Source organism: Carassius carassius, chromosome 23 (genome assembly GCF_963082965.1).
Source record: "Carassius carassius chromosome 23, fCarCar2.1, whole genome shotgun sequence".
Classification (NCBI taxonomy): Eukaryota; Metazoa; Chordata; class Actinopteri; order Cypriniformes; family Cyprinidae; genus Carassius; species Carassius carassius.
The window spans coordinates 21,961,555-21,978,286 of NC_081777.1; the positions used below are offsets into that span (position 1 = coordinate 21,961,555).

Below are 16,732 nucleotides of genomic sequence, written 5' to 3' on the forward strand. Positions count from 1 at the left end.
CTTAACATTGATAAGAAATGTTTCTTGAGAACCAAATTAGCATTTTAGAATGATTTCTGAAGGATTACATGACACTGAATACTGGAGTATTGGCTACTCAAAATTCAGCACTTGCATTACAGAAAAATAAAAAATATTTTAAATTGACATATAATTTCACTATATTGCTGTTTCTACTGTATTTTTATCAAATAAAGGCAGACTTGGAGAGAATTACTTCTTTAGAAGACAATAAAAAAAAAAAAAAAGATTACAAGACCACACTTTTAGCAGTAGCGTATACACACACATTCAGCAACAGCAGCACAATGAATGCTCAACACACACGCTCCTCTCTCATCTTGGCAATCTGAAGCAGAGCCACTTTGGCCTCTTCATCCATGTAACCCTGAAAAAAAACAGCTTCTGAAACATAAATGCTACCATCTCCATGGGTCTACTTTTGAAAGCACATTAGATAAGACCATATACCTCATACAAAAATAAAATGCTACCTGTGCTGCACTGAGCAATCGTGTTCTGTAAATTGAAAGCACATGCCTGTAATGTGTTTCACAGTCCTGGCAATAAAAAAGAAAAGAATACATTAGATCTCCCACCAGGTCCATGCATAAACCTACATCTCATATAGAAATGGAGAATACAGGTCATAAAGTTCTCTGTTTTGTTGGATTACAATAAAAGCATTGGGGAAAAATGAGAGTTATTTTAAGAGAAGTTAAGATGTCTCTGAAGAGTGAATCACGTGTAATGATGCTTTTGATCGCAGTCACAGCAGATTTCTTCTAATTCCACAGGACAATTTCATGTTACTCCGTGGGATTGTAAAAATTGCTTCTGCTAAGTCTGCCAAGGTGAAGACCTCTCCAGCCACCCATCCCATGGATGTTTCATGTCCACTGGTGCCCTTGTTGCTAAGAAACATGCTACTGTAACATATTGCCAGCATACTTCCATCCCCATGGAGCTGAACAAAAGATGTCTGTCTGTGCAACAGCACAAAAACTCTACTAGCAAATTGAATTTAAATCTGGTTAATATGGATATGCTGTGCTTTCTCTTCTCCACAAAGACAGCACAAGAAACAGAATATTCCAAGAATCAAAACCAAACATAATCTAATAATAATTTGATCAAAATCTGTTCTTAGTATTACAAATACATTTGTACTCCAGATAATTTGTAATTTGTAACTCCACAATATGTTGTAACTGCTGGACTGTATCATGTGTTTTTATTTTATTGGGTTTCTTAATGTTTTACTTTTTGTTTTATGATTTTGTATTATATATATTGAAGAATGCTGGTAACCAAAACAAGCAGTTTCATTTCCAATTGGATGGACAAAGAAAAATACAGTGGAAGACAATGAGAACCAAAACTGGTTACAGACGTTCTCCAAAATATCCTCTTTTCTGTTGAAATGGCATGAGGATGAGTAAATGATGACAGACTTTTCATTTTTGGGTGGACTATCTTTTTAAGTTTTATAAAATGAATATACTAAAGAATCTTATCAGTTACTCATTTTGAGCCAATCTGCACTAAAAGTACCAACAAAAACCAAACCTAAAAGAAATAGCCCTAGAGGATAGAGCAATCAGAAACTAACCTCTAGCTGCTGTTGCAGGCTTTGGACCTGAGCCTGGAGGGAGCTGTCAGGCTGTGATGGTCCACAGGAGCTGATGGGTTCTGATATGTTGACCTGAGACAACCTCTGTCCCTCATGCTCCACTGATGTCTGAGACAGAGAACATATGTATATCTATTTACTGAAGACAAAATATGTGCCCTGTGCAAAACCCTAAGGTTATCAGAGTGTTCTGGATGGTTGGATCTGCAGGAAAAAATTATATAACTAATATACAAGCAATAATCACCTTTTCAACTTGATCTTGCAATGTGCTCCCCTGGACTTCAGTTGTGCTACTTTTGGTTTCTATTTCAGATAGCTGCGCATTTTTCACTTCACTTCTAGTCACTTCACATCCTGGTCTGTCACTCACTGTAGAAGAAGGTACTTGGTTATGCTGTACTTCACTTGTGAATGGCTGCCTGGGTTCTTCTGTCTGAACACCCTCATCCTTTATGTTTGAGATGTTCACATTGGCCTGGTTTTGTTGTTTCTCCATCTCTTCAAGGGCCAGTTTGAGTCGCTCCACCTCTTTCTCTTTTTCCTCCACTAAGGCAACAGGAACAAACCTGGCCTGCAGAGCCTCCTGGATGGTGTCCAGCTCAGTCTTTTGTTTATGAAGTTCTCTCAGCAGGCTCTGGTTCTCCTCCTGGGCCCTCTGGTACTTCTGTAGAGACTCGTCAGCTTTGGTTTCAGCCTGCTGCAGTGCATCTTTCAGTGAGCTAGTTATGACTGTGTGCTCATTCTTGCTAATGTAGCTCTCCAGATCTATCGTTGGTTCAGGGGTTTCTGTGGTGAGGTCAGTCATGGTGCTCTTCTCATGTGTGGGGCACCATTCTGACGGGGTTTGAGATTCTTTACACAACATCTCAGCTTGCTGTGTCTCCACTTCTGCTAACCTGGTCCTCAGTGTGTTTATTTGCTCTTCCCTGCTGAGAAGCTCATGGGAAATCCGACTCAGTTCCTGCATTAAAGAGCTCTGGTTCTCCCTCTGCTGCTCCACCTCCCTCCTGCTCTGGCTGAGCTCCTTCTGCATCCTCCCTAGTTCGGCTACGGCTGCCTCCCGCTGACCTTTGACCTCTTGGAGCTGGACTCTCAGTTCTTCCACCAAGTGCTCCCTGACAGCCACTAGATGAGCTTGCATCTGTCTCACTCGGGTTTCCGAGCCGGCCATCCTCCGCTGCACCTCGCCCAGGGCCTCCTCCAGCTCCCATGACCGGTTATGGGCTGCATGTAGAGCTTGCTCGCTGCTTCTCCGCAGTCCTTCATACTCCTGAGCATGCAGAGCCAGTGCCGTGTCCAGCCTGTGCACCTCCGCCTCTGCTGCTTCTTGCCTTCTTCTTGAATCTCTTAGTTCTCTTTTAAGGGCCTCCACTTCACCAGGCAATAACTCAATTGGAGCAGATCTCACTGGCACAGGAGCTGACTGTGTGGGCCTGACCTGAATAATTCACATAGGTAATGATAAAGTAGGAAATACTTTGTTTGTGTGTTTTAATTGAACTGCAGTATTTTTTTTTATTTTGATGGCTCACGTCAAGTGAGGATATGACCTTTTAATCTCTCATTTTAAAAACCACTTAACTATATTAGTTGGTGAACTGCGTAAAAGTCTATATTATATTAAATTATTACTACTACTGTTAATATACTGTATACAAATATAGAAGAAGAATATTACATCTTCTAAAAAACAAGTCACAGTAGAATTTTTGTATTACAAGTACATTTATATTTTTACTGGTTCACACACAAAATATACTAATTGATTGTTTAGTTCACCCTATTGTCGTTCCAAATTTGTATAAGTTTCTTTCTTATGTTGAACACAAAAGATATTTTAAAGAATTTGTTGTTCCTCAAATAGTTGTTGGTCCCCATTGACTTCCATAGTAGAGAAGGAAATACAATGGAAGTCATCTTTCAGAAGCAACTGTATGATTACCAGCATTCTTCAAAATATCTTCTTTTATGTTCAACATAAGAAAGCAACTCAAGCAGGTTTGAAATGACATGAGGGTGAGTAAATGATGACAGTTTTTATTTTTGTGTGAACCATTCTTTTAATATGAAATATATTTTAATTGTCTAATAAAAGGACAAACTGTGCAAGATAGGGGTGTAACGGTACGCAAACATTTCGGTACAGTAAGGGAAAGAAATGCAAACAATAAACTGCAGGTTGTTTATTACTATAAACTTTTTTTTTTACAATTTGTTTACAAATATTTTTTAATAAAATATATATAAAATAAAAAAAGAATAAGAAATAAAATACTGCTGAAAAGTTCTCCACTAAATAAAATACTCTCAGTCTCAAACCAATATCATATAATAAAATATAATGAAAAATATAAATAAATAACTATGATTACAGTGCAGCATTACCAATCCCAGCTTGTAGGCCTGCTCATATTTAAAAAATATATATAACTTTTCCAAAGTGTAAAGTTGCAGCATCAACAGTTTCAGTTTTTAGACCTGCTCAGATTTCGTTATTGCGTTGGACCGATCGGAATTAAGAGCAAAGGTCTGTTTAAATGCCGATGGGAGCTGCGTTTGAATTACAAACGTTTTTTTCCTAGTAGTAGTGATGTTCACACTCGCGTGATGCCTTTTGAAAACCTTAGGCCGGTGACACACTGGCATATTGCACCTGTCAAACATAGTCTATTTTAACCGTCAATACTGTTGACGGTGTCCTTTATCAGTAGGCTTTATATTTATGCTCAACATGAAGTAGACTATAGATATTGTTGTCGTGAAGACAAGATCCTGGTCTGTCGGCGGCCTCCCTCTATGTCACCTACAGTAGCAGCAGCGCGCCAGCACCGTGTCAGGCACGATTCTGGTGTGTAAAGATACAGAAAACGCGAAGCAGCCATCACGCAACTGACACGCAGCAGAAACGCCACGCAGCCAGTGTGTCACCGGCCTTAGAATCAGCTGCAGGGCGGGATTTGCGCTGAACGCGGAGACTTCCGCCACTTAATATGTTCGTTTGGAAACAAGAAAATGTACCTATGTTCCGCAAACAAAATATTGCATTCGGTCATTCGGTACACACGTGCACCGTACCGAAAGCCCTGTAACGAAACGTTCCGGTACGAATACACGTACCGTTACACCCCTAGTGCAAGATATCAAGGAAATATTAAATTCACATATTAATGCCACTGACATTGAAGGAATAGTGAATCAAAGGTAAATGCAAATTTAGCATTACATTACTTGATCACCAATAGATCCTCTTGCAGTGAATGGGGGTCCATCAGAATTATCCACACATCTCCAGTTCATCAGTAAACATGAAGCGAAAAGCTGCATGTTTGTAATAAAAAAACTTAAACTGCACCCATTCACTGCAGAGGACCTACTGGAGAGCAAGTGATATTATGCTTATTTACTTCAAATCTTTTCAGATGGAGAAACAAACTCATCTACATCTTGGATGGCCTAAGGGAGAGAACATTTTCATCATATTTAAATTTTTGGCTGAACATAGCAGACATAGATCAAGTCAGGTTAGACAGGGTACCTGTGTACAATCCAGATTCTGACTTTGTTTGGCACCTTTTCCTTCAGGGAACAGAAAACATGTTTAAAACATAAGAGCCCAGGCCTGAAAGCTTTTGTGATATGACTGACTGCTGATCAATCCTGATGTTCTGCCATGATAAAAATAAAATAAAAACATGTGTTCCAAGTTACCTTCAGCAAAGTGACTGCCATGTTCCCTCTGTAATTCAGACACAGCCCTTTACTGATGACATCCACAACTGATCACAGGACCACAATCAGCTACAGTAATGAGGAAAACGACTGCCTCATAGCCTTAATTTAAATAAAGAAACTCACTGTTAGCGGCTCTGACAAAGGTTTCTCATTCTTTACCGATCCTGATTTGGTCCGACCAATCCCTGTGGATGGGGGTTTCACCTGCATTTGGAAAGAAAAAACACTATGATAATCAAAAACATCTATACATTTTAAATTCAACATCATAAATTATTTTTCCCAACAGTACGTGTACCTCAAATACTATTATGTGTTAGTAGTAAGAAACTATCATTTTACAAATGTATGAATTATTCACATGAACATGAGAATGAGTTTTCCTCTCTATCAACAGCTGGAGAAGAACACTGCATTTTATAAAATTGATTTCCATCATTGCAGAGATGGAGACAGTAGCACCAATCGTTATCAAGTCTAGGTATTAGGATGGCTCTAATTGAAGTCCACTGGGATTAGTGTTTAAGACTCTAGATGGCAGTAAGATCAATAAACAGATGAAGTTAGTTCGAGTGCAGCAAACCAATGACCTTTTCGGATGCTGTTAACGGTCTCTCCTGTCTTGGATTATAAATACTTGAACTTGACTGTGAATATGCATGCAAATGCGTTATACAGTCAGCTAAATATCAGTGTTACCTGTTGGATCTTCTGTGAAACAGAGGCACTTTCTTTAGCTGCAAACAAATTTGGGAGAAATGTTTTTGGAACATGTTACTGTTTGTAATGCACAACATTTCAGATAAGCATTTGTTGCATTAATTATCTTGAGATATTGAGAGCATCTTTCAGGGACCCTAGTGACCATCTAACAATAAGCAGCTGATTTGCTTGGAATAAACCTTTCTCTTAGAAAGGTCTCGTTCTATAAATAAAACAGTTCTCGGAAAAGAAATACAGACTAGTCACCTCTTGAAAATGATTTCCTTTTAGTGTTAGGATATGAGAAGTTTCTGTGAGCACAGCTGGATCTGAATCTATCAGGCACTTCTCTTAAATGACATGACATTACCCTGAAATGGTTGATACAGCAGGTCTAAATTTAAAACTCAACTGACCTGCTGCCTGCAAGAGCAAGTTCAGTAATTGCTACACGTAAGGGTAACAAGACCACCAATTTGCATTGCCTTTCTGAAAAAAAACAGCCTTGCTGGTCACAAGATTATATGATCTTCTTCAGACAATGACATAGTGAAATAACTAATATTGCTAGAAAACAGGGACATTTTTTTTGACAAGGAACATGTTACCTTTAGTGATTTTTTCCAAGGCATGTTGTACAAGTGTGATCAAGTCTTGTTTCTGACTTAGTCTGGCGTAGTGGTAAGCATCATGGCCATAAATGTCTACTGCAGAAACATCTGCCTTAGTCTTCAGGAGAATATCCACTGCTTCTTTACAAGAGCTCTCACAAGCTAAGATAAGCGCAGTTCTAGTCAGAACACACACAAATACAGAACATACTGTCAAATAAAGGAAAAAGTCAGGGAAAATGGAACATAGAAACAAAATTGATGAGTTTGTGTGGCAATAATAATGTCAAATCAAACTGATTCTTTCTGCAATGTCTTTACTTGCATGAGCTTTATCTAAATGACACATCAAAAGCAGTTCATGTTCTAAACCAAGGGGCTAACAAGTTTGGCAAACCCTGTTCTAAACTATATTATTACATTGTTTATTAAATAAATCGAATGCTGTTTCTACTGTTATCGTTAATGCCTTGAATCGCAAAATGAGAAATGTACAAGCTATTTTTTGTAACGTTTTGTCATTTCGCATTATGCTATACCATTACCAAATATCAGATTAGATGTTTTTAATATCAAGTGCTTGTCATTCAATTAGCCCAGGTTTTGTATTTGATCTTTTGGAAATTATTGAATGTATACGCTTCATTGAGATTATGGACTTCAGTTTTACCCACAATTTGTTTTTATGTATTATTATTCAAAACGCTTGGCCCTAACAAAACAAGAAAAGAAAACAAGTTGCCAAAAAGACTGAATCCATTATTTGGTGATAATAGTGTAATGAGAGGTTTACAAGCATTTTTCACCAGTAACACCATTTAGGTAAAGGTTAAACAAAACAAAACAATGGTAAAGTTAATTCTTGCATCCTTAGGGTTAGGGTTATAAAATATAAAATCAAAATATTAAATGTCAAATATTGCTAAAAATTGTTGCTGCACTTGCTAGTTTATTGAATGCTGATGAATAGCAAATAAAGGTAATCTGGTGAATCTTCACTGCTGCTTTCTACATTGAAACCCTATGCCACTTCAATGGAATGAAGATGGTATTCTTAAGGACACTGGCGCAATGCAGCTGGGATGACCTAAGACACCATTTTAATATTAATTTGCAAGTTGATTCACATCAGTGTACAGCCTGGAACTGAATATAAACATGCATTTGCATTTAAAATGTGATCTACCTCTTCTGGTATTTTGGTTATACAGATTAGTTGTTTTTTTATGCATCATTAATACAGAAGATAAAACCTAATCATTTTTAAATAATTACTTGTTTTGCTTATCTCGAAGAACAGAGCGTGCTCCAAATTGCACAAGCATCTGGCATGCTCCTGGTTGGCTCATCTTAGCAGCAAGCAATAAGGGAGATCTACCATCCTGAAAAAGGTACCAAAAGTCAATGCAACATACATTGCAACATCTTTTTGGTTTCAATTTCAAAATCAATTCTTCTATCTCCCTTTCTCACATAGCTTCTTATACATACACACTGTGCGAAATGAATTTCTGTTTCAAAACCTATTTTACTTACAGCATCGACAGCATCAATAGATGCACCGCTGTCACAGAGCATTTTGATGGCGGTTTTGCAGCCTACATATGCTAAAAAAACAATAAGACACAAGGCATTATAATTTTCCAATCAAACCTGACAGTTAGACACTATATCTGTCCTAGATGCATCACCATGCAGTAACTGAAGAATTTATAATGAAAGATCTGCGCAAAAGAATAACAACAATAAATCTGACACACACCCAAAATGCAAAGAAGGAAACTGAAAGAACTCATTGTCAAGAGCCTCATTTGTGTTTTTTTCTTTAGGATTGTCATCTGCAGATAAACACTTTACATGTCACTGAATTTAATTAAACACTTCTATAAGAAGTATAGGGGGCCATGCTCATAAAAAGTTTATTGCTTTAGAATCCTAAAACATGTACATACATGTTCTATAGAATTTCAAATCGATTTAATTATTTTAGATTCTAGCATACCAAAGATCTGCCATCTAATATTATAGCGTGGTATTAAAATATGTTGCTGTTGTGCAGTTGTTAGTGGAGCATGTACTATACATAGTTTTGCCATCTTCTCAAACCAAACAGCAAATCTGCTGCCAAGAAACAATCATCTTTAAGGCTTTGGAACACATGCAAGTCTTTTCTAAATAGTGGATTTGATCTTAATTAAAGGGGAAGTTGATTGCGATTACACTTTTTTTAAAGTTAGTTTGTAATGTTGCTGTTTGAGCATAAACAATATCTGCAAAGTTACAATGCTGAAAGTTCAATGCAAACAGAGATATTGTCTTTTAAAATTCTGGCAGTTTAATGCATATAAAAATGGCTCGTAGGGACTACAACGAGTTACTTCCTGGGTTCATGTCACAAACAACAAAGTTAGTCTGACCTTTAGCATTCATTAGACAACTTTTTTTTTTTACCAATTAAACTCTTTGTGGCCGTTATGTTTTGAGCCCAAACTAACTCAGATAGACATAAATATATTACCTTTACATTGTACAAAGTTTAATTTCTAGGAAAAAAATAATAATTAACCATTTAAATTACTTAATTTAATAACGTGACATTATAATATAAAACCAATACTAAAATGTTCAGAAAAACATCCCTGTTATTGCACAAGGCTTTTTTTGTGTGTTTTATAATAATTTTACCACTCTTAATGTATGCAATAATATAAATCCATTAAACAACAATACTATTTGATCTAAAAGTAACAAACCAACTGTAAAATATTCAGTATATTATTCCCTATAATGCACACGGCTTGGTTTTTCAGATTATGTCTTCATTGTTTTTATATACAATACTGAATCCATATTTGTCATGTTTTATATACTGTTATAAACTGTTTATATCCAATAAACTGTTCCAAATTCCAATTATACACTTTATATGTATAGAGAGACAAATATTTTTCACATAGCTATAAGAAGCGTTAAACATTGACTCGCGTATATTAAAAGCTAACATAAGCAGTAGCATTTACAGTTAACAGTGTATCTAAATGTTTGAGACAACAGTAGGCTTCAGGAGTGAGAGGACAGTTCAAGAGCAGGGTTTGTTATTGTTTTATACTTTCAGGATGTTTCATTTTGAGAAAGTTTGCATAATATGAAACTTTTAACGATGCACTGTAGTCTGCAAAACAAATGCAAATGTGGTTTTATAAATTATGAAAACTTAACTAACATTTTAAGTGGAATAATGATAAAATAAATAAAACAAATGAAAAATAATAAAATATTTAATTCTATTTTATTATGACCGCTTTAATGTCTAGATCTAATATTTTTCACTAAAATACAATTTTGTCACATCTTAAAAAGCAAAAAATTCACATACCTGCATCATGCAAAGCTGTTCGACCCTGCAGGTCTGTGCAGTCAACAGGACATTTACACTGTTGTAAAAGAAATTAATTTTTAACACATGCAGTTGAGCAATATTATACATTCTGAATTGATATAAAATGTGATTTCAAATCTTAAATGACTTATGTCACAGCTTAAGTTTGGCTACATATTTCTCTGCTCAACAACCTAGGATACTGAGGAGAATGTAAAATGCATAAATGCCATATTAAAGCACATGCTCTCATCATGCATGCAAATATAAATGTGCAATTTGGCTCAGTCATCAGATTCCATTTGTATGGAATTTTCACACTGATGCTTAGGGTGCATTTTATTTCCCTTTCTACTTCTTTTAATACTTTACATTGTCCATGGTTTTAATAATCATTATCATTTTAATTTTTTTGCTACGTTAATGCAATTGACTGCCCGTTGAAACTCATTTGCATTCATTTCCTTCATTTTCACTTGCATTTAATTACTGCTGTATTCACATCAAAGCATTATGAAAAATAATTTACGTTTTTCATACCAGATAAAACACCTCACATTCTTAACGGTGCGTTTGTGAGCAAAAGAACTGTTGCTTTGATACAAAAATGAGAAGTAAATTGCTCCAGCCCTGCCATAAGCGCTCAGCTTTAAGTGGAGATCAAAAGCAAAAGAAAGTCCAGAGAAAGAAAAAAAACGAATAAAAAAGGGCTTTAAACATAAAACACAAACTATAGAGGGTAGGGGAAGAAAAGAAAGCATTGAGCAGTCTTTGGCAGAGCAATCGCTAGAGGGGCTGGTTAGATGTCAACACTGAGACATTCCAATGTGGTTTCTCATTAGTCTTTCTTCCTGTGATTGTTATTGGAGGAAAGCAGTGGACTGTACCTGCAGTAGCTTTTGCACACACATGGAATGACCGCCTGCTGCAGCCAGATGCAAAGCTGTTTTACCTGCAAAGAAGAACAACAATGACATTTACAAACAAACTTACAGTTAGGTCCAAATGTCTGAAATGCACATATTAAATACTTTATTTTTCTAAATTTTGTTGGTCACTCTTTTGCTGTAATGGCAGCAGCAGCTGCATAAACTCTACAAGTTTGTCTAAAGCCTGATGATCATGTTCTCACAATTTGAAAATGATCCAAAGAGCTTCTTGGGCTTCAATGGAAACAACAACATTTGGTCACTTGTATAATTAGCATCAATTTCACAAATTTGCTTATTTAATAATTTGATTAGTGACCTACAAATAGTGCAGAATCTCATTCATTTTAAGCCATAATGTTTTCTTCGCTTTATATTTTTCAGTCTAAACCTTCTTGTTTATTTCCAAGTTTAAATTAGATTTAGAATCCCAATTTTTCAGTGTGATCTCAGACATTTTAGCACAGAATATCACACGTATACCTACTCAAAAAATATACATTTTTATATAAATATTCAGAGAAAGGAAGTCTTACCGGCAGCATCTACAGCCTTCACGTTGACACCGTTCTCCAGGAAAACATTTAGACTATTTAAGAGGCCTTTGCTAGCAGCAACATGAAACCTTAAAAATAACATACAACTAAAATTATAAAAACATATAAGTATAATTATCATCAATAACATTAACAGTTTAATTTTATGTATTTAACCTCTTTACTGAATACAGACCTAAGGATGGTCTCTTTGTAAAGAAGACAATCAACAGATTATTGCAGAAGTGAAAAAATGAAAGGAAAAAAATAAGTTATAGAAGGTTAAAATTACTGGAAAGAAAATGTACTGTACGTTTTATTTTATTTTTTGTAAAAAAAAAAAAATTTTACAAAACAGGTTTTAATCCAAATTTGGCATAAAATTAAAGCTATATGTGTAAATAAGTTGTGTTCCAAATGTGAAGTTGATAAATAAAAAATGTAGGTTACTATGCTATTCTGTTTCTGTGTTTTCTTCTTTTTTATACATTATTCATAGCTCTTATACATTTCCTATCACAAAATAACCCCCAATTATGGAATCTTGAGACATGCGACTTTACGATGATATGTATTTTGTTAAGATTCTTAATAAGATTCTAAAGATTTTTTTTAAGATTCTAAAAACTTTTGATTCAAAAAGAGCATAATACATTATGTAATATGACACCCTGCACTAAGGGGGAGGAGCCCGCTAAAATATATTAAAGTACAATTTCTATGGTAATGCAATGTCCGATTTCACAGGATGAATTTTAAGGTTTTAAGCTTTCAAATGATATATATGATGAATACTAAAACATGAGATGGGAAAAAAGGAAACGAATAGATTCTTTGTGACAAAGGTCAGAGCTCCTGTTCTGGTGTATATGTTTTGAAGTGCACTCTTGTCATAAATAATGCTATTACTGCTCCTACATAACAACACTTAACAACAAACAGTGGTAAAATATCTATTTAAAAGTCTTAGACCTTACCAACGGTATTTAGTTTGTCATGATTAGATTAGGATTTAATTGTAATATATCGAAGTAAACTTAGTTTAGGGGTTTTAAATGCAACATGAATAATGTATATCAGTGCATATATTCAGACAATTAGTATTATCAACACATAGGTGAGTTTATCAGTGATTTATTATATGAGGATGTATTAAGAGCCAAGAAACATGAAAAGAAACATGCAGTAACATAGCAGCCTAGGCCTGTTTCAACAGAAAATAGACGCAGCCACTCCTTGAGCTTAGATACAAAATAGGCATGAGGCATCAGTGTTTATTAAATCACTAAGACTGCTGGTATCTGAAAAGTGAAATAGAGGACAAAAGAAGGATCAGCCAGATGTAGGAATGAGTATAGACACACTGTGGAGCATAACATTAAATCTTAAAGGAATGAAAATCAAATGCACAGGAGCTAAAATAAAACATTTGAAACTTTCCTTATTCCATATTTACTGGAAAGGTCAAGGCAAGAACATACATATATTCTATTTGACAGAAAAACGTTAGCAGGTACAAAATCTTTAACAAAAACAGGACATGACTGAAATCCTGTCATAGGCCTGACACACCTAATGCATAACAACCCCTTTAAACACAGCTGACCTGAAGAGATAAGACAAGAAAAATAGGAAAATGACAGGCTGCATTTAATACTGCACACCATGTTAAATTCTCTCCCATAAACATATTATCACCAGAGCACCGCTGTGCTACACATTTATGATTTATGTATTTACTGTATGGAACTGTACTGTATGTACAGTTAGGAACCTCTTTTACACCTTAGATGGCTCCATTGTAAATGGGATATCATGCTGTCTGGTCAGGTATGAAAAATGAAGCACTTGTTAAAACCTTGTAATTGCCTTTTTCTTTCATTTTGAAAAATAAAAAATAAAAGGAGATAATATCTAAACCAAATGAAAGAAGCAACAACCATTAATATTGGGAACTGTTTTTCGAAGTTAGCAAGAAACTTTTTTTCTTTATCTAATTTTATTCTGTCTATGAAGCAAGCAGAGAGGATGGAACTGGAAAGAATCTTGCTATGCTATAGAAATGTTACAAAATAAGACTATGGGATTAATGTCATATTATTTTGAGAATATCAATAATATGAGAATAAACTCGTAGCAATTCAACAATAAAGTTATAATTTTTTTTTGAATAAAGTCAAAAGTCTGAGAAATTTTGAGATTTAAAGTTGCAACATTTGGAGAATAAATTCAAACCTGCCAGAACAAAGTTGTAGCAAAAAATCTTTGCAATATGAGATTAAATTTATAATATTCTGAGAATAAAGTCATAATTTAGAACATGAAAATAGCAAGCTGCAAAGCAAAATCATTCACATGAAATGCTCAAATTGGTTGACTTACAAGTGAAAATTACGTAATTAAACAGGTTTTAGCCAGGCAAGGCGGGGGGGACCAGAAAATGACATATTTTTACATTATTTAAAAAAAAGTGTGTGGCAGGCCCATGGAGGAAAAATCTCATTACAGATTGTGAAAGCTTTGTCAATTATACAATAAAGGAATACAGAAGTCTGCACAAAGCAAACAGGGCATTCTGGATAGCTTATCCTTAAGGGTAAAATATAAGATTAAACCAATGCAGAAGTGGGATTTAAATAGCATTAAGGGTGAAATTGCTTCAGAATTTGTTTAGCAGTAAAAGACATGGGTTAGTGTACATGTGACACTTATGTTCCAGGCAATTCTAATGCAAAAGAAGAAAAACACTACAAAACTTGAGTGCTACAGACTCCCTACTTTTCATTCAGAAGCAGCTACTGGAAATAAATTCAACAACAATCAAGGCATTGTGCACTGCAGTGGAGGATGAGGGAACAAAAAATAGTGCTATCGAAATCCCTTCCCTCATTCCCTGACTGGACATTTGCACTTTTATTAAAAAGCTATCTTTTGTGGCAAGAGACGAGTGATGAAATGCATTTAAAAGAAGTAAGCACAGGAGTCCCAGCAGGGAGGAAAGAGATATGCTTTTGAGATTCACATCAAATCAACGATCGCAAGCCCACTTGATCCTAGAGCCCTTCACAGAGGGGTTCGCTTCCACTTCAAAACATAGTGCAGGAATGAGCTCGGTAGTGCACAGACCCATAGAGGATGCTGACTGACTTTAAAATTAGCTGTCTTTGCAAAAATATTATGTCAGTCAGTTTTGCTGCATACAGGTAGAAAATATAGATTATACTTATGTGGGGTATTATTCTCAGTAAAGAGCACTAAATACTGCTCTCTGTACAGTGGATAGTAATTTTTAGCATCACGTAAGAGATGGTCATTTGAAAGTGGCACTTACGCAGAATGGCCCTCAGGGTCTAGTTTGGTGGGGCTGGTTCCTTTCTTGAGTGTGGCTGTGAGTTTCTCTATATCTCCATTCTCTGCTGCCTTCATCAGACGCTCATCATACTTTCCCCATTCTGTGCTCTGAGACGATGGCAAATATAAAAAATAATCAATATTACACAGCCTATTCTACTGCAGCTCAACAGAGCCATCACTGGAAGTGTAGCCTAATCAGTTTAATCATTGTATGTTTGGCTCTGCTAATAAACACTTTATTTGTTTTAATAAAAAATAATAATAATAAAATTAATTTTAATCCACATAAATTCCACAATATGATATATTTCCTCCTAAAATAACAATGTTGCTGTGTATAATTAAAAAATTAGCATTGCTACTATACTGAGCAAGCTGGAAAGCTGTATATATTCACGGCTCTGGTTTACACCAAGGTGATGCTGAATTCTTGGTTTTGATTGGCTGTCAGACGTTCTAATCTGTCTATTATTTTCAATAACCGCACTATGAAGTAGTTCCAGGTCTGATGACCGTGTTACAATTCCATATGGCCAAATTATTACAGTTATTCAAAGAGCCGTAGTCTACCACATCCTAAAGAAATATGATAACATTACAAACAATATTTGTGAAATGATTCTACAGTCGTATTCCATTGCAACAGCACAGTAAACAATCTCTGATTGTCTTACTCACTCATGCGCAAAGGGTTTTACTAGAAGCATATGTGAAATGCAGCGATAAAATCAACTACTGAGCTTTTGCGTAATATCTGAAGATACGATAAACGAGTCAGGAGAGTAGTAGAGTCCTTATCACTATAGACATAAACATAACAATCCATTCCTGGTGTTCAGCAAGATAATATGCAATTTACAGTACAACCACGCGCAGACTGACCATCCAACGCCCCATTATTACACACGCTGAGATTGAGGACATATTATGGGCTTGGTCCAAAGTCCTTTTCGAAACAGTAAAACTTGTATCCAATGTTTACCTCATTTTTCTTAAGTCGTTGTTTGAAACTTTTCATAGTTCCAGTGTAACCGTGCACTTGTCCAGATCTCCAAATTTGCGTCTCTTGTCAAAGTTTTCCTGCTAACTTTATTCCCCCCCTCGGTTACAAGGTTCAGGCTCTATTGAGACCTGACGCACTCCCATGAACCAATCGTCAGGAAAACTGTGGAACTATGAGCCAATCGGCGAGTCTGGGATTCTCTGTATGAAGGTCATGCCGTAGAAAAGCTGATTCACATGATTTGCGGGCTACAGATTCCTCAGAGTCGATACATGCCTTCAAAACCAGCTCGACAGTGAGTGTTTGTTTTGGATACAGCTTCCGAGTAATACTGTCAGCAAGCTTGTCCTGTTTGCAAACTTGTAAACACAGTTGCGTCATCAGTGATTGGTTGGAAATATGCTTCTTTTGTAATTCATCATATGATTTAAATAAACATGTAAGTAAGTAAGACCTGTTGTCAATACGTACCAGGTTCTAGACATTGCGCTCACAAAATTAAGGCCACTATCTTTTCAGGTTCCAGAGTTATTAGTGAAATAATAAATTATCCATTATAGCGCCACCTAGTGTCTATTAAAAAAAATGTGTCTGTGTGTGCGTCTTATTGGTATGGCTTCCAAATTTTTTCATTTACTGTCTCCAAAGCCCAAAAAGAAAACAAATAAACACAACTTGGTTCCTGCACCTCTAATTATGACCCAAACTTTATGCAGCTTTTTTACATAAGGAATGTTATGAATCACATCCTGTGAATCCCATCCACTTTGTGGTTTCATGTAACAGCCCTCTAAACATATTAACAAAAGGAGATTCATTTCTTTGTTGAAGTACAGAATGACTGAACAAT

General features: G+C 35.7%; 1 protein-coding gene across 1 annotated transcript; it reads right to left on the minus strand.

The window, feature by feature from the left end:
• Nucleotides 1-279: 279 nt before the first annotated feature.
• On the minus strand, nucleotides 280-16,195 carry uacaa (uveal autoantigen with coiled-coil domains and ankyrin repeats a). The gene is made up of 16 exons (XM_059506545.1): nucleotides 15,862-16,195; nucleotides 14,857-14,984; nucleotides 11,526-11,614; nucleotides 10,948-11,012; nucleotides 10,058-10,115; nucleotides 8,218-8,288; nucleotides 7,957-8,063; nucleotides 6,679-6,860; nucleotides 6,068-6,105; nucleotides 5,492-5,572; nucleotides 5,345-5,372; nucleotides 5,172-5,212; nucleotides 1,881-3,074; nucleotides 1,613-1,741; nucleotides 495-560; nucleotides 280-388 (listed from the first exon to the last, which is right to left on the minus strand). Exons 1-16 carry the CDS (start codon nucleotides 15,895-15,897, stop codon nucleotides 317-319), a joined length of 2,385 nt encoding a protein of 794 aa, XP_059362528.1. The 5' UTR covers nucleotides 15,898-16,195; the 3' UTR covers nucleotides 280-316.
• Nucleotides 16,196-16,732: the final 537 nt, after the last annotated feature.

Bases quoted from the DNA above. Each gene is read 5' to 3' on its own strand.
- uacaa (XM_059506545.1), bottom strand. From the start codon at position 15,897: ATGAAAAGTTTCAAACAACGACTTAAGAAAAATGAG. The intron at 14,985-15,861 runs GTAAACATTGGA...CCATCGTCTCAG, and splicing joins AACGACTTAAGAAAAATGAG to AGCACAGAATGGGGAAAGTA. The intron at 5,373-5,491 runs GTGAGTTTCTTT...TCTGAATTACAG, and splicing joins CTTTGTCAGAGCCGCTAACA to AGGGAACATGGCAGTCACTT.